This window comes from Fukomys damarensis, unplaced genomic scaffold (genome assembly GCF_012274545.1).
Source record: "Fukomys damarensis isolate Sample0158 unplaced genomic scaffold, DMR_v1.0_HiC HiC_scaffold_17, whole genome shotgun sequence".
Lineage (NCBI taxonomy): Eukaryota > Metazoa > Chordata > Mammalia > Rodentia > Bathyergidae > Fukomys > Fukomys damarensis.
In genome coordinates this window covers 4,919,122-4,945,089 of record NW_022900929.1, presented here as the reverse complement: position 1 = coordinate 4,945,089, position 25,968 = coordinate 4,919,122, and the positions used below count along the sequence as shown (strand labels likewise).

Below are 25,968 nucleotides of genomic sequence, written 5' to 3'. Positions count from 1 at the left end.
AAAAAAAAAAAAAAAAAAAAAAAAAAGAAATGAAAATGAAAATCTAAGTGCAGTGGACAAGGGCAGAGAAAAGAACAAAGACAAGAAAACAAACTCGATCTCCAAGAGACGCAAGAACTGCAGACGGAGCTTCGGAGAAAGCAGGGACAGTACGGTCTAAGCTCAGAAGAACAAGAGGGCCTGCTAGCATCCTACTGATGTCAGGCTGAAGAGTATGTCACGCTGGCTGCTCCGTACTGTGTATGCAGGTGTTTAAAAAGGCCACTTGGGGCCAGGTGAGTGGTGCAGCCTACAATCGCAGGACTCAGTGGGGCTGAGCAGAAAGAGCCCAAGACTGGGAGTTTCAGGCCAGCAAGGATACTGCAGCAATAACCTACCTTATAAAGGACAGAGGCCACAGGCCATACCTGTGATCATTCCTCCTCTCAGCAAAACCTATTTTTTAACCACATCTGCTTTTCATAGCCCCGTAGCAGCCAGGCACGCTTAGTGTCATCCACACTGATAAAAATGAAGCATCGACTCAACCAGTAGCTCTCAAGTTAGGGCTTGGGATGTACAGCATGGTGACACGGTGGTGAGCACGCTACCACGAGGGGATTCCAATGGGTGTTACCACCGGCTTGTGGGTGCACAGGCAGGACTGACGTGAGGGTCTCTGCTTACACACTTGGGCCTACTGCCACAGAAAGAGGCTAACGTGGGAGGAACGTGGCCATCCACCATTATGGAAGATGAGAGGACTCCTGGAGACACAGACTTCTACACCACTCCAGCACCCCAGCAGGGTGACCCGTGAACGTGGGTGTCTGGGAGGAGATGGCTCTGCATGCAATGCTTGCTGATGATAGGCACTGAACTCAGTGTACTCCCTGGCCCTGTCTTGATCCTCAGAATGCATCCCAAACACAGACTGCAACCACAAAGCAATCTTAACCAGAGTGTGGTTGAGGACAGCCACTGCTCTACCCTCTTTAGATAGAGTGAGACAGCTGGGGGCTATGAGCCCTTCTGCAAAATTCATTTCCTAGGTCTGCAGACACAGCTGTAGTAAGTGCTCTTAAAAATCAGTCAATTATGTGAAACTAGCCTGTGCACCTTTATTGTTGGTCCTTATCCTGGACAGAAATGATTTCAAAATTGGTTTGTAGCTGGGCATGGTGGTGCATGCCTATAATCCCAGCACTTGGGAGGCAGAGGCAGGAGGATTGCTCCAAGTTTGAGGGCAGCCTGAACTGCAAAGCAAGATCCTATATCCAAAACACCCCATCGAAACAAACAAAAATAAAAAAACAAACTGGTTCATAGAAAGCATCTGAATGTACTTTGTTTAAAATAGTAAACAGTCCTTGATGTGAACGTGGTGCTGATGGGCCCCAGCAAGCGTCCTATCCTAAGGCAGGCTCACCTCAGTAAAGTTCATGTTGTACATGCACTGATGAAGTTTAAATGTTAAATCGTTAAATACATTATATTAGTCACTTAAAAGGAAAAAAAAAAAGGAGCCAGGTGTGATGGCCCACACAGTGTGATGGCCCAGCTACTCAGGAGGCTAAGGAAGGAGGACTGCTGAAGGAGTCTGAGACCAGCCTGCGCAACATAGTAAGACCTTATCTCAAAAATGGAAAACAAAAATCAAACCTCCCTGAATAAAAAAAAAAAGCCAAAAAAGCCAAAAAATCCACATTCTTTTTTTACCCCTGAAGAGTGCTGGAAATTGTGCTGCACGAAGCTACAGTCCTAGCCTTTTTTATTGTGAGAGAGGGTCTCAATAAATCACTCATTTGTCCAGGCTGGGCTTGAATTTGAGGTCATCCTGTCTCAGCCTCCTAGAGTGCTGGGATTACAGGTCTGTGCCACTACACCTAGCTAAACCACGTTATTTAAACCATAGGTAACTATTAGACGTTCAAATAGAGCTGAGTATGGTTGGATGCCTATAATCCCAGCACTGAAGACAAGAGGACAACAAGTTCTAGTCCTTCCTGAGCAACTTACCAAGACCCTGTTTCATAAAAGGAGAAAAAGGAATGAGGACACTGAAATGTATTTAGATCAGGTGGATAACGGAACTGTCTTTGGCTATTTACACCTCTCATTATTTTCTAAACTCTCCACCCCAAGACATGAGCATCCTGGCCTGGCTGGGAATATAGTTTCCTTTTCTCCGTGTACTTTGGAATTTCTACCACAAGCTTGTGAGCTTTCTTGTCAGACAATGGCACAGTGTCATCCCCAAGGCTGTGTACTAAAATGCTGGTGCTGCAGACAGGGTGTGGGCCAGAGGGTGGGAGGGAGTGGGGTCAGCACGCTGTCCCCCACAGGCTGCTCTGAGGTGAGCAGCTGTGCTCTGCCCTGTGCCCGTGGCCTCAAGTGCAGCCCCTCAAGCCCTTCCTCTCTGGAAGGCAGTCTGTGGCTGGGATGGAAAGCAGACTCACACACATTTTTTGCACTCCACAGCAGCTAACCAGTGTGGCCACCACGGCTCCTCTGCAAGGCGGCATTACAGAAACCTGTCTGATACCCTGTGCGTGAATGGAACTAGAACTGAGGCGTCCAACCCACCCTCTCCCAGCCCACAGCAGACCTACCTTCTCAGAAGCAGTGGCAAGTTTGGTTCCACTTGAGTCAAAAGCCAGCGCTGCTAAAGGACTGTCATGAGCTGGGATCATGTTTGCAGCTCTCTGAAATGGGAAACCGACGAAATATGACTGCCATGAATGAAAGCCTGTGTCCTGTGCTACTGTCTGGCCAGGAGGCTGAAATGCCACCAGGCTGTCACTGAGCCACCACCTGGTCAGCAAGAACACCAAACCCACCTAACTAACTGGGGTGGGGTTATGGAACTGCTGCTCGGACTCGGAAAAACACTAAATACTTTCTCCACCCATCAAGGTTTCCAAGTCCCAGGATACCATTGCAGGCCCTCAGCACTTAGGCACCCACAGAAGCACCCCAGGGGTGGCTTCAGTCAGCCCTGCTCTGCCACTACTGAGAAAGCAGCAGTGAACACTGTGTGGTTGCCCAAAGATACTGAAGACCCCAAGCTGCAGGTGCAGGGAAAGACACTGTATACATGTTCCCTCTGGCCTGAGCCATCGGTCACTCATATGACTGTCCCACTGGGGGTTTGCCACAAACTAATCACTCTTTTGTTGTTGCTGTTGTTTTGGTACCAGGGATTCAAACTCAGGCCTTGCACTTTCGAGACAGGTGTGCAACACTGAGCTAAATCCCAGGTCCCCTAATCACTTTTATCGATCTTATTACTAATAAAATAGTCACCCAATGGGACAGTCACCCAGGTACCACTTGTGGTTCACGCTGTTGGGAACGTAATCCAAATCAGAGCCACCCAGCAGTGAGACTAAGAATCACAGCCCCATTGTGAACATTTAACCAAATAGAAAAGGGACCTCACCAAATTAATGGTGTCGAAGACCTGCACCTCTCCGATGGTGGCACTCCCTGGGTACGCCAAGTAGCAGTTGTCATTGTTTATTGACAGTGCACACAAGCCTGTAAAACACATGGACAGCAGGTACAAGTCAAGTCTAAGAGGACGGTCCTTCTTAGTTGTTGGTTATAATTTAGCATTTTTTAAAAAAATTTAAATTCAATTTATTGGTACATTCTATATATACAGTACAGTTACATTCATTATTGGGATCTTGTACCTTTACATGACAGATCTTGCTTCTCATTTTTTCCCCTTGTCCCCACCCTCCCTTCACCCCCCTCCCCTCCCCATCCCCCTACAAACACTTTAATTCCCGTGCTGAGGATTTGTTCATAAAGTCTTTTCCTATGCCAATGTCTTCCAGAGTTCTGCCTAACTTATCTTCCAGCAAGTTTAGAGTTTCTGTTTTTATATTTAGATCTTTAATCCACTTGGATTTTAATTTAGTGCATGGTGACAGGTAAGGGTCTAGTTTTAAACTTTTGCAGGATGAGATCCAGTTTTTCCAACACCATTTATTGAAGAGGCTATCTTTCCTCCACTGAGGATGGTCAGCTCCTTTGTCAAAGATGAGGTAGCTGAGTGTATCTGGAGTTGTTTTTGTCTTCCAATCTGTTCCACTGATCCTCAGGTCTGTTTCTTTGCCAGTACCATGCTGTTTTTATCACAGTGGTTTTGTAGTATAGTTTCAAATTGGGAATTGTTATACCTGCTGCCATGTGTCTTGTTGTCTAGGATGGCTTTTGCTATTCTAGGTCTCTTATAGTTCCAAATGAATTTTTGGATTTTTCTTTCTAGTTCTGTGAAGTACAGTGTTGGAATTTCAATTGGCATTGCACTGAATCTGTATAGCAGTTTTGGTAGTATGGCCATTTTCACTATGTTGATTCTTCCTACTCAGGAGCAGGGGATGTCTTTCCATTTTCTTATATCCTCTTCAATCTCTTTCAGAGTGCTGTAGTTTTCAGTGTAGAGGTCTTTTGCTAGGTTGATTCCTAGATACTTCATTTTTTGGGATGCTATTGTGAAAGGAATTGTTTCCCTAATTTCTCTGTGAGTCTGCTGTTTGTGTACAAGGCGGCTATTGATTTTTGTGTGTTGACCTTGTATCCTGCTACTCTGCTAAAAGTGTCAATTAAGTCTAGAAGTCTTTTGGTGGTTTTTTGGGTCTTCAATGTAGAGTATCATATCGTCAGCAAATAATGACAGTTTAACTTCTTCCTTTCCTATCTTAATTGCTTTAATTTCTTTTCTTGTCTAATTGCTATGGCCAATGTTTCCAGAACTATATTGAAGAGGAGTGGTGATAGTGTGCATCCTTGTCTTGTTCCTGATTTTAACGTGAAGGTTTTCAGTTTTTGGCCATTTAATATGATGTTGGCTGTTGGCTTTTCATAGATAGCCTTTATTAAATTGAGATACAGACCATCTATTCCAAATTTTGCAGGGTTTTTATCATGAATGGGTGTTGAATTTTGTCAAATGCTTTTTCTGCATCTATCGAGAGGATCATGTGGTTTTTGTTCTTGACTTTGTTAATATAGTGTATTACATTTATTGATTTACGTATGTTGAACCATCCTTGCATCCCTGGAATAAATCCGACTTGGTCAGGATGTATGATCTTCTTGATGATCCTCTGTATTCTGTTTGCTAATATCTTGCTAAGGATTTCTGCATTTATGTTCATTAAGGAGATTGGCCTGTAGTTCTCTTTTTTAGTTGTGTCTTTCCCTGGTTTGGGAATCAAAGTGACGCTTGCCTCCAGGAATGAATTTGGAAGTACTGCTTCCCTTTCAATTTCATTGAAAAGTTTAAACAGTAGTGGCAATAGTTCTTCTCTAAATGTCTTGTAAAATTCAGCAGTGAATTCATCAGGACCTGGGCTTTTCTTTCTTGGTAAGTTTTTAATTACATTTTCAATTTCACTGATTGTAACTGGGGTGTTTAAAATGTTTTTATCTTCTTCATTCAACTTTGGTAATTCATAAGTATCTAGAAATCTGTCCATTTCTGGGTTTTCCATTTTATTAGAGTACAAGTTTTCAAAGTAGGCATTAATGATCCTCTGGATTTCTGTTGGATCTGTTGTGACTTCACCTTTTTCATTTCTGATTGCATGGATCTGAGACTTTTCTTTCCTTTTTTTGATAAGGTTTGCTAAGGGTTTATCAATTTTATTTATTCTTTCAAAAAACCAACTCTTCGATTTATAATTTAGCATTTAAAAAAGTACAAATAAAATACCATTCTGATAAGCTAATAGCATTTAATAAAATTTGGAACCCCCAACCCACCTTAGGTGATGTCAATACTATAAACAGATAAAAGGCCTTTGCTTTGAAATGATCATATAACCTCAAAACTGAAAGTTGATTAAACCAATGAGATTATACTGGCCACAGATCAGCTTCAGTAGAAAGATAACTGTTTAGAACCAAAACTTTAAAAATCTGTCTCAAGCTGGGTGTGGTGTTGTGCACACCTGTAATCCCAGCACTTGGAAGGCTGAGGCAGGAGGATCACTGCAAGTTCCAGGCCCAGCAAGTCCCTGTCTAAAAAAATAAAAATTAAAAAAAAAACTGTCTCATCCATGGAACTTATTAAAAAAAATAAATAAAAACAAAACAGAACTCTCATCTACAGTTACTATTAAAAAAATTTTAATAAGCCCAGGCTGGCCAAAACTTACAGTCCTTCTACCTCAGCCTTCTAGAATGCTGGGAGTGCAGTTGTGTGCCATTACGCCCAGCATCCTATAGCCAAACCTACAAGGCAAAACTGAACGATTCTCACAAATAAATTACCTGCAGGGTTTGGGGGGGTCTCCCTGATGGTATGCAGTACCTTCATATCCCGAATGTTGTGTATGTAGAGAGATTCTTCCAGGCACACAATGAGTCTCTAGAGAAAACACAGAAAACCTAACATGAAGATTTATCTACTACAATACACATCCCCCCTAGCTTTCTGTCTCAAGTTTTGGATTAAGACTCTCCATTCCTCTAGTACATTACACACACTGGATGTGTGAGGCTCGGGATGTGGAAGTCTTCCTACTGCCACAGGGGGGCACCAGGGCCAGCTGTGTCTGCTTCTACACTGCCTGCATGCCAAGGGTACAGGAATTCAAACTAATGTACTTCACTATCATGCTGAACTATGGGGAAAGTGGGTTCTGGAGAGACTTGATAAAGGCAGGATGCTTTTAAAAACTGATATTAAGGGCTGGCGGTGGTGGCGCACACCTGTAATCCCAGCACTTGGGAGGCTGAGGCAGGAGGATGGCTGTGAATTGGCGGCCTGGGCTACATAGTGAGTTCCGAGTCAGTCTCAACTACATAATGAAACCCTGTTTCAAAAAAAATAAAAACCACCACCACCACCACCAGCAACAACAAAAAACTGATACTAAGGGCCGGGGATTTAGCTCAGTGGTTCTGCCACCTGCCTCTCAAGCATAAGGACCCGAGTTCGACCCCCAGTACCAAACAACAACAACAACAACAACAAAACATACTAAGATAGATGTGAGGGTGCACATTTGTAATCTCAGCACTCAGGAAGCTGAGACAGGGATCACTGTGAGTTTAAGGACAGCCTGAACTACACAGCAAAACCCTGCCTCCAAAACATATGCACATTTTTTTGTACCGGGGATCAAACTCAGGTCCTTGCACATGTGAGGCAGGGGCAGAACCTCTGAGCTAAATCCCTGGCCCCATACAAATAAATTTTTAAAAATCCACAAGAATATAAAAATTGATACTGAATGAGGCATGGTAAGGAAAAAATAAAAGTCTGGGAGTTTTTCCTTTTTTTTTTTTTTTTTTTTTTGAGACAGGGTCTTCCTATGTAGCCCAGGCTGGCCTCAAACTCACGGTGACCCTCCTGCCTCTGAGTGCTGGGATTACAGGCGTGTTCTACCACGCTCAGCAAGCCTAGGAATTTTTTAAAAGTACCAAATTTTATTCGGTATGCAGGTTATTTTGCTGCTAGTTCTCGCTCACTTTACAGAAAATGCACGCAGACTTAGAAGATCCACTGAAGGAATAATTCACGCAAGAAAGAGAACCTGACATGCACACAGTTCTTCACTAGATAGGAAGGAACATTTGTATCTTAAATTTTTAAATCTTCAAGCTATTATATGCTATAATTTCCCAGTTTAACCAATTTTGTCAATTAACAGACCAATTCCTGGTTCTAATAAGGTTTTTTTTTGGTACCAGAGATCGAACTTGGGCCCTTGTGCTTGCGAGGCAGGCGGTGGAACCACTGAGCCAAACCCCTGGCCCATAATAAGGCTTATTTTGGTGAGAAGGCTGCCTTCATCTAGTCTGGACCAGAAGCCAATTCCAACTGCACCCCCACCCCACCCCCGTGCACAGTGCTGCCAAACCCAGGAGACAGGGATTTCATGCGCCAAACTTCTGGACTGTGTGTGAACCTGAGCCGGGAGGGCTACTCATCAACTGTGCCAGGTGTTCTCATGGGTCAAATTCACAATTTAATAGAGCGGGGGGAAAAAAAAAAGAGTCCAAAAGACTGAAAATACTTATAAAAGCAAAAGATAAGTTAAAAACTGGCTATCTCTGGATGAGCAAATGGACAGAAAAAGCTAGTAAGACTCAGGTCATAAAAAAATGGGTGAAGCAACTGGGCAGGGCAAGGGCAGTATCGTGGATGGAGAGAGCAGTCAGTCTCTGGCAGAGGTGTACCTAGCACCCGGATGGGCAGCAGGGAGCTGGTGGGAGCTGAGGGCTGGGGACTACCCACTTTGAGAGGCACTGGAGGGGACAGGTTCGGCAGGCTGCAAACACAGGGTGACTGGGAGCAGTGTGCACAGAGAGCCACACATCAGAGCCTTGCTCACCTGCCTGTTGAGCTTTACAGCCAGAATTGTGTTGGAGTAGCTGTAGTTACAGATCTCAGTGCCCTTCTTAAAGTGGCAAACCTTCAGCTTCCGGGGAGCTTTGAGGCTAACGATAGCCACCAAGCTGCTGGAGAACAATCTTTCTACAATGCACACATCTTCAGTGTCAGCTGAAACCAGAACAGAAAACATAAGTGGATACATGCATCTCTTAGCTGACAGGCAAAGTCTACCCGCAGACACAAATACACTCCTACGAGGCACTTAAAGCAGGGACTTACTTCCAGGTCCCTAGTATTGTAGCACAGTCCAGGGGGAAATTCTGATTTTCTGGAGTCCTAGAATTGCTGCCACTACGGATACAGATCATGGCCCTATGTAGTCTATGGCCATACCACCCTTAACACGCCTGATTTAGTCTGATCTCAGAAGTTAAGCAGGGCCATGCCTGGTCAGTACTTGGATAGGAGACAGATTTGCCCCTATGTGAAGACAAATCACAGAATTACTTAAAAGGATCCCTTTAATCAGCTCTGCTGCTGGATTTAATCAGAAGACTTAAAAATGCACTTGTTAATCCAAAACACCAAACTGGTAGATGAAGTGACAGAACAAGATACAAGCGCCTTTTCATTAAGACACGAATTGCAGAAGGTTTTGAAATTACCATGTTTCACTTTATGACTTTTAAATTGTATGGTGGTGCCAGAATGATAGCATTTGGTAGAAAGTGTACTTCTGATTCCAAGTTTGTATCTTTTCCTGGTCTGGTGACATAAAGGACAACACTCTGATGGCTGCAGGGCCTCAGCAGGGAGTCCGTTCTAGTCAGGCATGGTAAGTGCAGCTCCACTTTTTGTATTTTCAACCCAGGATGGGTCTGCTGGGATGCAACCCCACTGTGAGTGGAGTAGCGTCTGTATTTCTAAGCAAGTGCAGGGTAGTGATCTATTCAACATGGATCTGACAAGCAAACGTGCTGAATACTAGCTTAGGTTCTAACATAATGACATGAACTCAAGAGTCAGACGTAGCCTAAACGCCACAGCACATATTTAGTTTTTTCCTTTTAATAAAAAGGATTAAGAGTTTGAAAAAATAAAGTTTGCTATTACTCAGAATGGAAGAGGCAGTAAAATCAAGCACATGATTCTGAGCTCTTCAGCCTATCCGGTCACTTTTACTGAGCCATAGGTGAACCCATGTTCCCTGTAGCAGTGCACAGACCTTTATTTCAAGCATCAAAAGCAAGTGGCTGTTGCCAATGGAAAATGGCCAGGGGTGCATCCTAGAGCAGGCACACTCCTGCCAGATACTTCCTTTTCATGAGGGGCACAGGTGATCTTGCTGCTGCCTCCTGGGGGCAGAGGTCTCGGCACATGGCCCAGACATGGCAGGGCTCTGAAGACATGCACGCAGAACCCAGAATGTCATCCAGCTAGTCACCTTCTTAGTAACTTCCTGAAAGAATTAAAAGCATCCTACCACAGCGATACAAGCACATCCACGTTTATAGTGGCAGTTTGTAATAGCTGAATTTTGGAAACAGCCCAAATGCCCATCAACTGACAAATGGATAAAGGTGTGCTTTTTTTGTTTATTTTAATACAATGGAGTACTATGCTACAAAGAAGGATGAGCCTGAGACATTTCTAGCTTAAATGGATGCACCTTGAGACCATACTCTTTTTTTTTTTTTTGGTACTGGGGATCAAACTTGGGTCCTTGCACTTGGGAGATAGGCAATGGAACCACTGGGCTAAATCCCCAGCCTGAGACCATACTCTTAGGTGAAATAAATTAGATACACATTTAAATACTGTATTGTTTCTCTGGTGTGAGAAACCAAAAGTGGAAATAAGGACTAAAATGTGTAATAGATACTGGGAAATAGGAAGAAAATGTTCAAATGGGAAGGGGAACGGGGGCGGGGAAAAGAAAAGGACAAGAAAAAAAGTGAAAATAGAAGGAAAAAATGGAAACAAAGCTTTTGTATATAGCGAGGGGAGGGGACAATGGGAAAAAAAGAGGCAGATTATATCATATATCATGTACTTGAGTGCATCCTCTATGAGTTTTATCATTATGTATATCTAAAATGTACCAGTGCTGGTGATTTAGCTCGATAGTTCTGCTGCCTGCCTCATAAGCACAAGGTTCCAAGTTCAATCCCCAGTACCAAAATAGATAAATAAAATGTACCAATAAATGTTTTCCAAAACAAACAACAAAAAAAAATGAGAATGTCAACTATCAGTAGCACCTGGAGCCTCTCCAAGAACCAGATACTTAGGTTCTCTAATGACCCTGCCCCTGAAATCCACACGGATGCTGGTTATGACAAGAAGCCCCCTCCCTCCCATGCCACATCCCATGCCTCACCTCTGCCAGTCATCAACCTTTTAGAGCTTTCAATGATACAAAGAGCCTGCTGTGCACAGGTTTGCCACCACTGACCTAGGCACAGGGCTCCTGCTGAGCCTAGAGGAAAGGACAGGGCCATGCCAGGCCGTGCCCTGGTCTAACATCACCCAGCAGCAAGAAGTAGCTCCTCAGACACTGGAGGGAGACAGAGCAGACTTGATGGCTGGATTTCAGATATTCCTCGAACAATACTTCAGAGAGCAACATCTCTAAACACACAGGCTACTCTTGTGAAGTTTGGTTTGGGTGGAAGTCTTATTATCTGCAAGTGCTATGTCTAAGGAGCAGAACTGCTTTGGCTCAACTGCTTTCACACTGATACCTGCACTGGGAAGGCAACAGTACAGGGCACCTCACTGAGCCCTAGTGGTGCCATGGTGACCCAGGGAAGGTCCCAGGTAAAACCACTTTAAAAATCAGATTCTGGGCCGGGCATGGTGGCACATGCCTGTAGTCCCAGCAGTTGGGAGGCTGAGGCAGGAGGATTGTTGAGTTTGAGACCAGTCTGGGGTACATAGTGAGTTCCAGGTCAGTCTCAACTACCTAATGAGACCTGTCTCAAAAAAACCAAAAAAAGAAAAAATCAGATTCTGCTCTTGGCTCTGCTATAACTAGCTGTCAGGCCTGGCATTAATGAATTTTCTCAATGGTGACGTAGGAAGGAGCTGGACTGACTCATAGTATTATTAATTCTAAGACCTGCTGCATACAAAACTAATTAAGTTTTTTTAGCAACTATTAATTTAATTTATATTTATATTTTATTTATTTATTTATTTTTTGGTTTTTGAGGTAGGGTCTTACTGTGTAGTTGAGACTGACCTGGAACTCACTATGTAGCCCAGGTTGGACTCGAACCTGCAGCAATCCTCCTGCCTCAGCCTCCTGAGTGCTGGGATTACAGGAATGTGCCACCACGCCTGGCAATATTTTTATTTTTTTGAGATGGGGTCTCAGTATGTAGTTCAGACTGCCCTGGAGCTCACTATGTAGCTCAGGCTGGTCTCAAACTTGCAGTGATCCTCCTGCCTCAACCTCCCGAGTGCTGAGATTATAGGTGTGCACCATCATGCCAGGATAAAAGTAAGTTTTTCTTAAATTCACTGCTCTCCTAAATTAAGCCAGTGATGAAAACACCTTACTGGGTTAGTGGTAGTGCTGCCACCTGCTTCACAAGCACAAGGTCCCAAGATTGGTCCCCGGTACCCCCCCAAAATAAATAAATAAAATAAATAAAAGAAAAGAAAAGACCTTATTTCCAAATATACTGATCTTCTTTATTCAAATTCTGCATTTGTAAATCTGTCATCTTTGCTAAAGTTTATCAGTAACCCCTGAATCAGTGGTTCCACCATATGTATGCACACGCAGAATGGTGACAGATTGGAGCCTTCCACACTACATACTCCCAGTCAAGGGCTGGACCATCAAGGAAAGGCAAGGAAGTCTAGGAACTCAGGTAGGCGCCTTCAAGGAGCAGGCGCTTGGAGAGGGGCTGCAAGGACAGGTATGGTCAAAGCAGGTTCTATTTCCAACTCAGGTGTTACTAATCCACCAAGAGGATGGATACTGTAGTGGAGACAGGTCACTGAAGAGATGGATGCAGGGCATGGCCATCTGGAGAAGGAGTGATTCCCTGGGGAAAGCAGCTGCCCTCTCTGGAGCAAGAGGAGGTGCTGGCTTACGGGCACAGAGACAGGGATCTCCCAGGAAAAGGTGGCCCGGGATCCTCATGGTAAAGGATACAACGTCAGAACAATCTAGGGCCATCTGCTGGACTGGGAAGCCCCACCATCCAGAGAACATCAGATCAGTACAACAGAAGCAGACAACTCATGACAAGATTCAGTGCTCCTCCTGATAAAAAAAAATCTTGAGACATATGAACAGGAGGCAACTTCAACAGATCAAGGCAAAAGTCTACAGTTAGTACTATATATACGGTTCTTCCCTTTGAGACCTGGAACCCACAAGGAGGCCAGGCTGTCTGCTTTCCCCACCCTGCTCTGGAGGTCTCTCTCACACACAACAGGGACAGAGAAAAGAAAGAAAATACACAGACCTGCAGAGTGTGGTGGCACACACCTATAATCTCAGTACTCAGGAGGCTGAGCCAGTTTTCCCATATGTTCAAGGCCAACCTGTGCAACATAGTAAGTCCAAAGTCAATCTGAACTACACAGGGAGGCCAGGGATCCAGGGATTTAGTTCAGTGGTTCCAGCGCCTGCCTAGTAAGCACAAGGATCCAAGGTCAATTCCCGGTACCAAAAAAAAAAAAAAAAGAAAGAAAAAGAAAAAAGAAAATGAACTACACAGTGAGACCTTGTCTAAAAAAACCAAAAAACCAAAAACAAAAGACAGAGCCAGGGATTTAACTCAGTGGTGCCACTGCTCACAAGCTCAAAATACAACACAGACCAAAAAGCAATCTGTCAAACCATCCCCTACTGCGATCTTAAGGTACCTATAGAAGCAACTATTAGAACTAATAAATGTTCTTTATTAGCCAAAGGATACAAGATGAAAACACAAAAATGAGGCTGGGTCGTAGCTTAGTGGTAGACCACTTGCCTAGCATTGTGCTAGACCCTGGATCACCCTCAAACTCCATCAGAAAAAAAAGAGAGAGAGAGAGAGAGACTTTTTATACACAGCAGAAAATAACTGGAAAATGAAATTTTAAAAATTAACATAATACTGCTAACCCCAAATATTACATATTTTAAATTTAATAAAAGATACAAGACCTCCATTATAAAAAACCTAATACATTACTAATACAAACTGAGGAAGAGTTAAATTAACAGAGAGATATACCAGGTTCATGGATTGGAAGCTCAATACTGTTAAGTTTATCAATTCTCCTCAAATTGATCCCTAGGTCTGATGCAACCCTTATACTCTCAGCAGGCTTAAGGCACTGAAAGCTGACTTAAACTTGTATATGAAAAAGTAAAGGACCTACAATATCTAAGACTACCTCAAAAAATAACAAAGTTGAAGACCGACATATAGATCAAGGGATGAGGAAAGAAGTGAAAAGAAAGCAAATTCACCTACAGAACTGTTTCTAAGTACCAAACAATCTTCATAGGAGAACCAAATATTTTCAACAATGGTGATGGAACGGGAAATCATAAGGAAACTACCCTTGATTCGTACCTCACAACACACACAAATTAATCTGAGATGGATTACTGGCTTAAACATGAGAGAAGGCTTTTTTTTTTTTTTTTTTTTTTTTAAGAGTAGGAAAATTTTATTGAGAGAGAGCTTCTGTCCAAGAGAGACACAGAAGGGGGACCAGAAAGTGGATTACCCCTTAGAAGGCTTTTATTTATAGTTGTAACCACAAAGCTTTCAAAGAACGTATAGGAAAAGAGCTCCATGATCTGAGAGTAGGCAATGGTTTCCTAGACAGGACACAGGAAGCAAAACTCATCAAAAATAAATAAATAATAAATAGACATAAAAAACAGAGGACCCTCAAGTTACAACCAGCCTGACATACAAACAACCTGGGTTATAATTAGGTTAATGGAAGACTCAGCTGCCTCTTATCTACCTATTGCATGCACCAAGGCAAACATCCAGGTTTTGGCTGGACTGACTTACAACCAACTTGAGTTACAACCAGCCCTCTGAAACCAATCAAGTTCGTAAATCAAGGGTCCTCTGTATAAAGTATCTACTAAAGGCCAAGGATTTAGTTCAGTGGCACCACACCTACCTTGGAAGTGCAAGGTTTTGAGTTGAATCCCTGGTACAAAAAAAAAAAAAAAAAAAAGTATTTACTAAAAGAGAAGAAAATCGGGGCCAGGGATTTAGCTCAGTGGCACCACACAAAGTCCTAAATTCAATCCCTGATACTGGGGAAAAAAAAAAAAAAAAAAAAAAAAAAAAAAAAAAAAGACAAGAAAACTAAGAAGCCAGCCATAGACTATGAAAAAAATAGTCCTAAAACATATCTGACAAAGGGACTCGCTCCAAAATATCCTAAGAACTCTAACTCAATAATAAAGACAACCAAATTTAAAAAGGGGAGATCTGAAGAGTCATTTCAAGAAAGACATACAGACAGACAAGCATATGAAAGCAATCAGTATCATTAGTCACCAGGGAAATGCCAATTAAAATCCTAATAAGGGCCAAGGGTGTGCATGTGAGGCCTGGATTCCAGCCTTAGCATTGCACATGTGCACACACTCACTCACACACCCACACCTCAGAATGGCGAAAATGACAGTGGCAATGTCAAATGCGAGTGAAGAAGCCTTACTTTGTGCAAGCTTCAATAACACAAATGGCAGAGCCAGTGGGGGAGGTCTGGAGGCTTCTTATAAACTGAGCACGTACTATCCAAGGCCACAGGACAGCAACCCAAGAAAAATACAAAACATATGCCCATAAGACATGCACAAGAACATCCATGCAGATGCCCTCAGCAAGAGCAGACATATGTTGTCACATAGTATGTATTGTCATCGAGACACAACACAGATGCACTTCCAGAAATTATGCTGAGTGAAGAGTGCTGTCAGTCTGAAGTTCCAGACAGGTGCAAGTAAACTATGGCAGAAAAAAGTGGACACTGGTTGCTGCTGAGGGTAGAGGGACCTGAGGAGCTTTCTGGAATGATGGTAAGCCTTGACCCCAGAGTTGCAGTGCTTGTCAAAACTCACTATGCATTGCATTGCTAAAGAAAATGACAAAAATATGCTTGCAGCAGTATTTGGCCTCTGCAATGTCCTCTGGAACACTTAGTGAGGGGCTCGTGGGCAGGTGGTGAGGGCAGATTTAGTAAAATGTCAGAGAGGCAGTCTGAATCGCGGGGAAGTGAGTGTAAGGCACAAAGTGTTTTCAACTTTTATGTATGCTTAAAAATTTCCATTAATAAATGGAGGCACTGAGAAGGCAAAGGCTTTATGGGTGAGAGCAGGGGTGGTGGCCAATCTATGGCACACGTGCCACAGCAGGCTGTTTGTTATCACTGAAAGCTCTAAAAGGTTTGCCATCACTGGTTACTGCCTGCTTATTTGTCCTACCCTGCTATGTCTTCAAGATGGCCTTCCCGACATTTTTAATGGAAAAAAAAAGATTTCTTTCAGAATTAAAATTTTAAAAAATGGGGTATGATATAGAGGCAGGAAAGCTTTTTCTAAACTATGAATATTCATAAAAGAGACAATGAAATTAATCTGCACATACCCATGATCTAGATTTCACAAACACTAACTTCTGCCATTTAGTATCAACTGTCTTTTCTTTCTTGAAGTTTTAATGAAAAGCTATTTTTTAAAAAATAGAAAGAAGCCAGGGATTTAGCTCAGTGGTGCTGCCACTTGCCTCACAAGCACAAGGTCCCAAGTTTGATCCCTGGTACAAAAAAAAAAAAAAAGCCAAAAACCAAAAACCAAACAAACAAAAAAACCCCAAACAAACAACCCAAAACCAAAAAACAAAACAGAAGTTCATCTTCAGTGCACCCTAAATACATCAGCAAGCAAAATAAGGCCACGAGAAAAATGATTTTTCCAGACATGGAATGAAAATGAAAGATTCCTTACATAGGACTGTAGGTGAATCAGCATTTCATGCTACATGGTGAGTTTGAGGCCAGCTTAGAATATAACATCAAGACACTGTCCCAACAACAAACCAAATATAAAAACAAACAAACAAAAAAAAAAATCAAGACTTCAGACTGGTGAAAAGAACCATTAAAAACAAAACAAAACAAAACAAAAAAAAACGCCAAAAACCAAATGACAACCCAGAAAAAATATTTTAACTCACAACAAATGGCTAATTTGTTTTTTCTTTTAAATTCAAGGATTACAAATAATCAAGGCAAAAGGACATTTAAAAAATCAGATTTTTAAATAGGAAAGTGTGACTAGCACTTGTAAGGCTTGAGGAAGGCAGCTGGCTCACTCCCCCACCCAGGCTGGCACTGCCTTTGTCAGGGGCAACATGGAAGCGTCTACTGATTTTAAAACATACTTATCTCACTCAAACCTGTATTTCCACTGTAGGAAGTTACCCTTCAGTAGTGCGCAGACATGGGCAAAACAAAGATGCCTAACCAGTATTTGCCATCCTGCAGTTACCAGAGGTTCACACAGTAACTTGTACACACACGTTCACAGCAGCACTATTCTCAATAGCCCCAAATGTCAAAGACCCGGAGCCAACAGCAGATGACTGGATGGACAAAACCACCTATGTAGACAGTATTATATTATTCAGCAAGAAACAGAAGTGAGGGCCAGGGATTTGGCTCAGTGGTTCCACTGTCTGCCTTGCAAGTACGGGGGCCCGAGTTCAATCCCTGGTACCAGAAAAAAAAAAAGAAACAGAAATGAGGTACTGACACACACCAAGGCAGGGAAGAACCATGAAACATCTACATAAGAGAAGGCAGCCACATGATTCCATTTATCTGAACCGTCCAGACAGCAAATCTATAGACACAGTAAGTAGATTAGTGGCTGTGATGGGACACGGGTGGTGGGAGGAAACGGGGAGTGACTGCTAATGCACTCAAGGGTTGCTTTTGGGGATTATAAAAACATTTCAAAATTAGATTATGGCAAACTGCACAAGCCAGTATAGATATATTAAACTCACTGAATTGTATGTACACTTTAAAAAGATTTATATACCTTAAGAGGTAGACAAATTATATCCCCAAGAGGTTTTTCAATAGCCACAATAAAAACCAACATAGGCAGCCTACTGCAGAGATCTGAACTTTGGCTGATATATTAAGACCTGATGCAAGAGGTATGTGATGCAAGGAAAAGGGATGCTGGGCATCAGGACGTGCTGCCACCATGCACGGTCAAAGCCAGGGCAGACCCTCCCCTCCCAGAGGAGATATGCAGATGGGGGTCAGGGAGGTCACTAAAACCCCTGAAATCAGAGCTGTCTCTATGGTGCATCAGATGTTCAAAGAAGCCCGAAACCAAGGATAGGACAAGGCCATCTGCCAACTGCAGGGAGCCTGCAGAGAGGCAGCTCTGATATTTCACACCCAAGAGAACTTCCAAACACATATAAAGATCAGAAAACACTTTGCTAAAGTAAAAAATTTATTATAGTAAAAGACACATTGCCATTTATCACATCAAAATCCTCCCCCTCACCTCTTAACACACTTATCCCATTATTTTGCCACTTTTTAAAGCAATTTTAGATATTCTCTTTTGAAAGTATCTTTACAAGGTGTAGTAAAAAACAGAGTGAATGTTGCAGATTAGTGCCATTCAAGGGAAAGGCAGTCTTGTAAAAGCACAACAATGCATCCTCATCCACCTTATTCACTGGATCTGGCACCACCTGACTTGTGGATCTTCCCCAAAGTCAAAACAATCAGGACACTGAGGCAGCCACGACAGTTCAACTAAAGACTTCCAGAGATGCTTCAAGAAGTGGCAAGAACAGTGTGTGTTCAAAGTGAGGGACAGTATTCTGGAGGGGATCAAAGCAATGTCTCTTTTACTGTTAAAAAATCTTTAAAATTTTTCTACAAAATATTTATTTTTAAAAATCATACCTTCTACATGGACTCCACATATCCAACAATCACTTTCCACTAAACTGAGGTACAGACAGCTTAGCCCTCCCAAGAACAATGATAAACAATAGACCAGGCTGTAAATAGAAGATAGGATAGTTAAATGAAAAGCAAAAAAAAAAACACCAAGGCTGTGTCATTACTCAAGATGGCACGTTACCAGCACACTAGTGCCAGAAAGCACTCAGGCTGATACAAACTAAGTGTAAACATAAACTTCAGTGACCTCAAGTGGCAAAGGCCTGGCTTTAGGACTCATTCTAGGTGGCTACTGCCATAATTCCTGCAGACTTTCTCCTAGAGACTGCCTATCTACAATCTGACCTGGGAAATTAATTACTTGATTGAAGAAAGGATGCTTCTTTTGTTTCTGCTGGCATGGTTTATAGCTGACAATGATAAAGCTCCTAAAGTGGGAAGGGAAGAACAAAGCCTTTAAATAATTGATAGAATACATTTCTGCACCAGCCTGTCCAATGTCTGGAGCTCTGCAGGGATGGGAGTTAAGAGTCCAATATTCCATTACCACAGATTCAGGCAGAGAGAGGCAACCAGTTTCTCCATTACTATAAATCTCACTGAAATTAATACTCCAACTGGTGAGTGGCCTGTCAAGTAGGAACGAGTCAGAAAGCACCATTTCTCAGACCCTAAGACACATTTGATAGCCAGTAACATAAATGGTGATTGGTTTCTTGGCCAAGCAAGAAGGCTGATAAAAGTGTTATGTGGCGATGGATGATTTGTATAATCTAGGGAGCTCCAGTCACTTTTGCTGAGCTAAGAACATTTTGCTCATCTAGTATCTTGGAACTGCATGCTTTATGAGTGACACTTCCTGGCTTAGAAATTCTAAGGTGCAAAGAAAAGGCACAATGTAGAATCTGAGCAAGAGAGCTCTTAAACTTTTGTGATATTTTACAATAGTAAAACCCAACAACTTTCTATTCATTTTGCATAATAATAGAAGATACCACTGCAGTAGTATTTTAGGGAGGAGAGACCACATTGGTGTACAATGTATCTTCGAACAAGAACCGGCCCTGCAGAGGAAGGAGAGAAAGCACACAAGACATATACAAACAATAGGTGAGGTGTGCCCAGGAGTTTTTGCAACCTTTTTTAAAATCTGAAATGACAACAGAGGCAGTAAAAATCTTACAGTGCTGTAGGGTAAAGGTTTTGGGTCTTGTATTTAAAGGAATGAAAGAACAAGAAGTGGTCAGTCTTGTTTTCTCCCTAAGACTAGTTCTGGCTCACTCTTTCTGTAGCAGCAAGAGAGACTGATAGCAAAGAACTTGAGAGGCTGATAGCAAAGATCCAGCTCTATGATGCATGCTAAGAGTTAGGAGGGTATGAGCCAATACCCAGGCTGCACTAAAATACTGATATAGGAAGTAAAATTCTTTGCTAAGTCCACCTATGGAAAAATGCTAGAAAGCAACCTGGACCATTCACTCAGAGCCTACCCTGTTTCCCAAGAGACTCTCTTATTGGCTCAAAGAAAATAAGTGACAGAGGAAAGGCAGATAGTGTTTAGGAATAGAACAATGAAACAGCTGCAGTTTAAAGTGTTAACCCTGAAAATACTTGTTGTCCATTTCATCATCTATTTTTAAGGATCTAAGTTCACTAAGGGGAACACAAATCAGTGTTGGTCAGTACAGTCTCTCCTTAGAAGACTAGCTATCAAGCATCACATTCCACTCCATCAAAGCCTTTGGCAAAAGGGTGCTGAAGCCAGTCAGCCAGGTTTACATTGAGGAAGAAGCAAAACCAGGTTTTGGTATTCTTTTACTCTTGTTTAAGCCCTTGGTCTCCAAACAGGGAGTGAGATTCTGTGGGTTCAGGGCTGGGGATTTAGCTCAGTGGTTCCCCTGCCTGACCCACAAGCACCAGGTCCCAAATTTGATTTGCAGTATCAAAAAAAAAAAAGATTCTGTGGGTTTAAAAACAGATAAGAGTGACGACAATGATTTAATAATAAGGGACTTTCTTATGGATATAGATTTAATGCACGCTTCAGCCATTCATCAAAGCCACAAGAACTCTTCTGCCAAGACAGGGCTATTTTCCCAGAGGAAAGAGGTCCTGTTTGGATCTCTAGGAATACATTCCTGCTTCACACCTATTTTACTTTCTTCTTCTTCTTTTTTTTTTTTTGATACCTAGAATCAAACAGAGACTCACATCTGCCAGGCAGAGCTGCTGTACCACTGAGCTACATTCACGGCTCACACCTATTTTGTCTAGATGACACCTTCAGTTACACAAGACCTAGTAAGCACCAGGAGACAGTCTGAGGACAAAAGAGGAGTGAAGTCTGAGACAGGCAGGCAGTAGGAACCATGGCTCAGGAACCAAGTCTAAGAAGCCTAGTGTTGCTCTGTTCCTATTAAGCGCTTGGTGCTCACCATCAGTGCAGCTACAGCAGGGTACTACTGGGGAGTTACACACACTCTATTTCCTTGAAATGATGGGGTTTCCCTGGCCCCCTCATGTAGATATCGAAATAATAAAGATTCAGTCTCTTCCTGAATCTATCCCGGTGGAACAAATCATAAGACATAAATTATAAGTACTATGCTCCTTATTTCCTAATAAGGATCCTTAGGTCCCAGCCACAGGCAAGTTCAGGTCTACTGAAATGCTTCATACAGAGGGGGCAGAAATAATTAAAAGCCTCATACTAACAATGACTAATAGCTAGACTATATAAAGAATTCACAGAATGGCATTAAAAAACAAACAATCCAATTAGAAAGTGGGTAAATACATGAACAGACGATTCACCAAAGAGGACACAGAGACAGCAATAAACATACAAAAAAGATGCCGAACACAGCAGTAAGGGAACACAAAACACAATGTGATAGCACTGCACACGCTTATCAGAGTGACTGAGAAAAACACAGCGACAGTGCCGACAAAGGTGTTGAGCAACTTCAGCCACTTCTTGTTAGCGGGTATGTAAAATGCTATAGCCAGCCTGGAAAACACTGTGGCAGTTTAAGCGTCTGATCGTGCAATTACCATACCACCCAGCAATTGCACTCTTGGGCATTTACCTCCAAGAAATGAAAACCTATGCACACACAAAAACCTGTCACAAATGCTCATGATAGATCTTTCGCCTTTCCAACCCCCATTTCTTTCTTTTTTGGGGGCAGTACTAGGGATTGACACCAGGAACACATGACCCAGACTCTTTTTTTCCCATTTGTGAGGCAAGGTCTTGCTATGTTGCCCAGTATGGTTTTGTGATTCTTGTGCCACAGCCTCTGAATAGCTGGAAGTACAAGTTTTTACCACCACACCTAGCCACATAACAGCTTGATTTGTAATAGCTCAGAACTGCAAGCAGCCCACAGGTCCTTCAGCAGGAAAATGGTTATACTGAAGTGTGTTCAAACCACAGGATACTACTTGTTAATGAAAAGAATGAGCTACTGATACACACAACTTGGAAGAATTCCCAATCACAGAATGCTGTACTCATTTGCTATAGTCTGGATTTGGGCTGAGTACTCCACATAGGTGTGTAGGATGGAGGCCTGGCCCACAGAGTGACACCACTAGGATGCAGTGGAACCTCTAAGGATAACCTTATCAAGAGGCCCTCAGGTGACTGGGGGTCTGTCCTCCCTCACGAGATTAACATAGACCCATGAAGTACGAGCCTGGCTCTACGAGCGCACTCTGGTTTCTAGATGTCACCAGCTGCTCCCACAGATGTGATGGACTTGTGGGGGCTTCACCAGAAGCATAGGCAGCAGGAATCATGTTCTAAACAGTGAGCTAAATTTCTAAGTTAGCTTACTTCAGGCATTTTGTGATTAAAAACTGACAAAAAACCTTTCAGATTAGACAGATTAGAGGCTGTGAGGGATCAGAGTAGGTGTGGATTCAGCAGCAGGGAGGCAGGTATAGCCATGAAGGGTGACCTGAAGGGCCTTCATGGAACTGCTCTGTGTCTTGACTGTAGCAGATACAGCAATCTCCTCAGGTGCTGACACTGTACAGAGAACTTGCAGATATACAAATAAAGCTTAAGTGCTGTGAAGAGGACAGATGGATGTGGGTGTTCTGGCTGTGGTACTAAAGATTTGCAAGATTTTACCACTGGGGGAAACTGGACGAAGGGGCTGCGCTGTTTCTTATAGCTGCAAGTGAACCTAATTTTACTTTATTTTATTTTAGTGAATCTAAATTTTAACTATTATGTACATGGAAAGAACCCAAAGCTTTCCACTGTCATCTCACTGGTGATCTATGCCTACGGTATTTCTTCATTACTTCTAATCCTGACAGCAATATCATAGGTAGGCATTAGTTGTTTTGCCAAAAATAAAAGGAAACTGAGGCCCAGAGATGAAGTAATCCATGTAAAACCACACACTAAGTGATAGAACAAGAAGCCAAGGTGTATGACCCTTCTGCTGCCCCCTTGCTGCCTCTCTGATGTGTAGCTACAAAAGCAGTAAAATGACAACTCAAGAAAATAAACTGTTCATTTTCTATTTTCTGGAAGCTTTTTATAGCAGTACCCAAAATGGTTTAAATGGCATTTAAAAAGGAGGGAGGCTACAGAATACATATGATTAGATGCTGTTCATTGAAAAAGTCCATAAAACAAAACTATAAATGTACATTTATATGCATGCAAATGCACAGAAAAAGATCTGGAACACAGACTATCACCAGTGTCACCTCTTACAGAGTCCAAGGTGGAAGAAGAGGACTGGTTAGGAGTTGTCAGGACTTCAGTCTCTACATGTCTGAACTTAAGACCGCATTTCAGTTCAAGTACAACTGGACTATGGTTTTTAAGAGGAAAAAATAAAGCAAACACTTACTGCATTCATAGATCTGTTCCAGCTTATCCACAGAAGAAAGGGAGAAAAATTTATAACCGGACTTACTACCAACAGCTAGGGACCTGCAAAAAAGCCAAATTCAGAAATAAGAGCTGATGCATGTAGACAGTGACAATGCAAAGTAGCTTCCACATTACCAGTTAGTGACCAGGATTTTCAGCAGAAATTAGCAGTCCAAGGAACTTCACAGTTTGTACAGGTGTGGCAGACCAAGATGGTACAAGCCCAATACAACAGACATTATTATTTGAAAAGTGTAAAACTTTTTCTGGAGATCTATCATACCACACGGTGTCTTACTGAGTAGCACTGAATACTTGAAACTACACTGTGGTAATCACCTTACAATGTATGAGGTATGATCAAAATATAGTGAATATTTAAATAAAGTTATTGCAGAAGACACATTGCTATTAACTCTCCTGAAAATACTCCCCCTTGCTTCAAATGAACATGTATCCCATACACCTTGAGACCATATATATGTAGTGTATTTAAGCAAAACCTTTATTGGTACATTTTAGATATACATGATTACATTCATCCTAGGGAATTTGTACCTGTACATGATATACCTTGCTTCTTTCTTTTTCTCCCATCCTCGCTTCCTCTTTTACAAAAGCTTTGTTTCCATTTTTTCTTTCTCTTCTTTTTTCCTGGTCCCTTCTTTCCTTCTCCCTACCCCATCTCTTGTTTTCATCTGAACATTTTCTTCTCATTTCCCCACATCTATTATACATTTTATTTCACTTAGTGAAATAAATTGGACATACATGTTTATTTCATTTTAAGTGAAATAAATAGGACACATGTGTAAGTATTGCATAGTCTCTCTGGTGTGAGATACCAAAAGTACAAATGAGGATCAAAATGTGTAAAAGATATTGGGAAATGGAAAGAAAATGTTTAACCAATAGGCTTGTGGCCTGAATGGAATAAAAGGGAAACGAAGAAGGCAGGCTCGCTTGTTTCTTCAGAGGAGCTCCAGTCTCCACTTTCACCTTGGACAGTGTCTTCTGGCTTCCAGCACAGACTTCAGCCTCCTGACGTGGACTCACACGGGACACTACAGTGAGCTCCAGGCCTTCAGCTGGAACCTTTGGATCTCCAGCATGCAGACAGACCTTCTGCACTCTCCATATCTGACTCTGTGGGTGGTCACTGTAAGCCAATCTTGTAAATTCTTATGTATTTGTATATCTTGTATTAAATTTCTTTAGTAAAACAAACAAACATGTACCCCATTGTTCTTGTTTTTTTGGGTTTTTTTGTACCAGGGATCGAACTTGGGACCTTGTGCATGTAAGGCAGGCAGTAGAACCATTGAGCTAAATCCCTGGCCCTTGTTCTTGCTATTTTGTGAAGCAGTTTTGGAAGTCTTTTGTGTCTTTGCAAAGTGGGATCAATAAAACAGTGAATACTGCTGCCACTTAGTGCCATCCAACAGAAAAGCAGGCTAATAAAAACATGATATTGTGTTGTGATCCACCGTATCCACCTGACCTGACACCATGTGATTCCTGGCTCTTCCCCAAAGTCAAAATGACCAAACAAGGGAAATGTTTGGAATCAACTCAGGACAAGGCAGCCATGAGGGCCAACTAAATAAACTCACAAAAGGGCACTTCCAGAGCTGCTGCAGAAAGTGTCAAGAATGGTTAGGATGTATGTGTTTAAAGTAAGGGGGAATATTCTAAAGATCAACGGCAATTTTTTTACTGTAATGAATTTTAAAAAATTAAGTGTAACTATATTTTCATCATATCTCATTTATGTATTAAAACATGTTGTATAATTCAGTTGGCATTTGTATCTCAATAAAGCCAGAGAAAGATTAGATAAAATATAACAAGCAAAACGAAATTAAAAACCTTATAAAAGAGATTAAGATTACTTACAAATGAAAGTAATCAGCCCTAAATTGTTAATTCTCTCAAAACAAAGTGGGGTTTTTCTCAGGTGACATGATAAAACATGCACAGATTATATGGGCATCCAAAAGGAAAGTGAGCCAGTCCTTTACTCATATATAATCTCTGAGGTCTACCAGGACCCAAGATATCGAGGTGTGCGTACAACCAAAAAACAAACTTAAGACCGTGGAATTAGAAGACAATTTTGTTGGCTTAGAGGAAAGAGCAAAGGCTCTTTGTGATGGCCTTGTGTTTAAGATGCCAAGTTATCACCCACCCCTGCTTTTGCTAAGAGATTTAAGAGGATCCTCAGGACTGGGGACTGGTGATACCAAATGAAGGATTTCCCTCTCAGGTGATCACCTCTCTCTCAAAGCCGAGTGACCAAGTAGAGCAGAAACAAACACAGACTTCAAGTGCAGAAAGATGAGTGAAGAGCAGGAAGCAGTGGGACACAGGCAGAACCAGACACAAGGATGATTTACTTGTAATATCCGGGAGAATGTGAAATCAGGAGGATAAAGCAGAAGACAAATATTTCATACAGAGTATATGTACGCAAACATAAATTCAGGGCTATTTTAATGATCATGTTATCCATTAGAAACCTGAAATTTCCAGGTTCTCTTATACACCTGTAGAAGAAATTTGCTCCCAGAAGGGATTACTAAAAGCACTATTAAAGATTAAAATTATAGTTTCATTTCAGAAGCACAAATGAGCAGATAGATGCCAGGCATGGTTGCACACTCCTGTAATCTCAAGCACTGGGAGGCTGAGGCAGGAGGATCATGGCGAGTTCAAGGCCAGCCTGAACTACAGTGAGACTGTCTCAAAA

General features: G+C 42.1%; 1 protein-coding gene across 3 annotated transcripts in view; it reads right to left on the bottom strand.

The window, feature by feature from the left end:
• Positions 1–23,246, bottom strand: part of Wipi2 (WD repeat domain, phosphoinositide interacting 2) — a 32,208-nt gene extending 8,962 nt beyond the window's left edge. The window contains exons 1-6 of one of the 3 annotated variants that reach the window (XM_033764805.1): positions 23,197–23,246; positions 18,320–18,417; positions 8,337–8,506; positions 6,268–6,364; positions 3,422–3,519; positions 2,592–2,684 (exon numbers count right to left, since the gene is read on the bottom strand). In XM_033764805.1, coding sequence (XP_033620696.1) covers positions 2,592–2,684; positions 3,422–3,519; positions 6,268–6,364; positions 8,337–8,506; positions 18,320–18,417; positions 23,197–23,201 — 561 coding nt within the window. In that variant the 5' untranslated portion in view covers positions 23,202–23,246. Of the gene's footprint in view, positions 1–2,591; positions 2,685–3,421; positions 3,520–6,267; positions 6,365–8,336; positions 8,507–18,319; positions 18,418–23,196 lie in introns of those variants that run through there. The other 2 variants (XM_033764806.1, XM_010642830.3) reach the window with 2 other exon arrangements.
• Between the last annotated feature and the right edge of the window lie 2,722 nt (positions 23,247–25,968).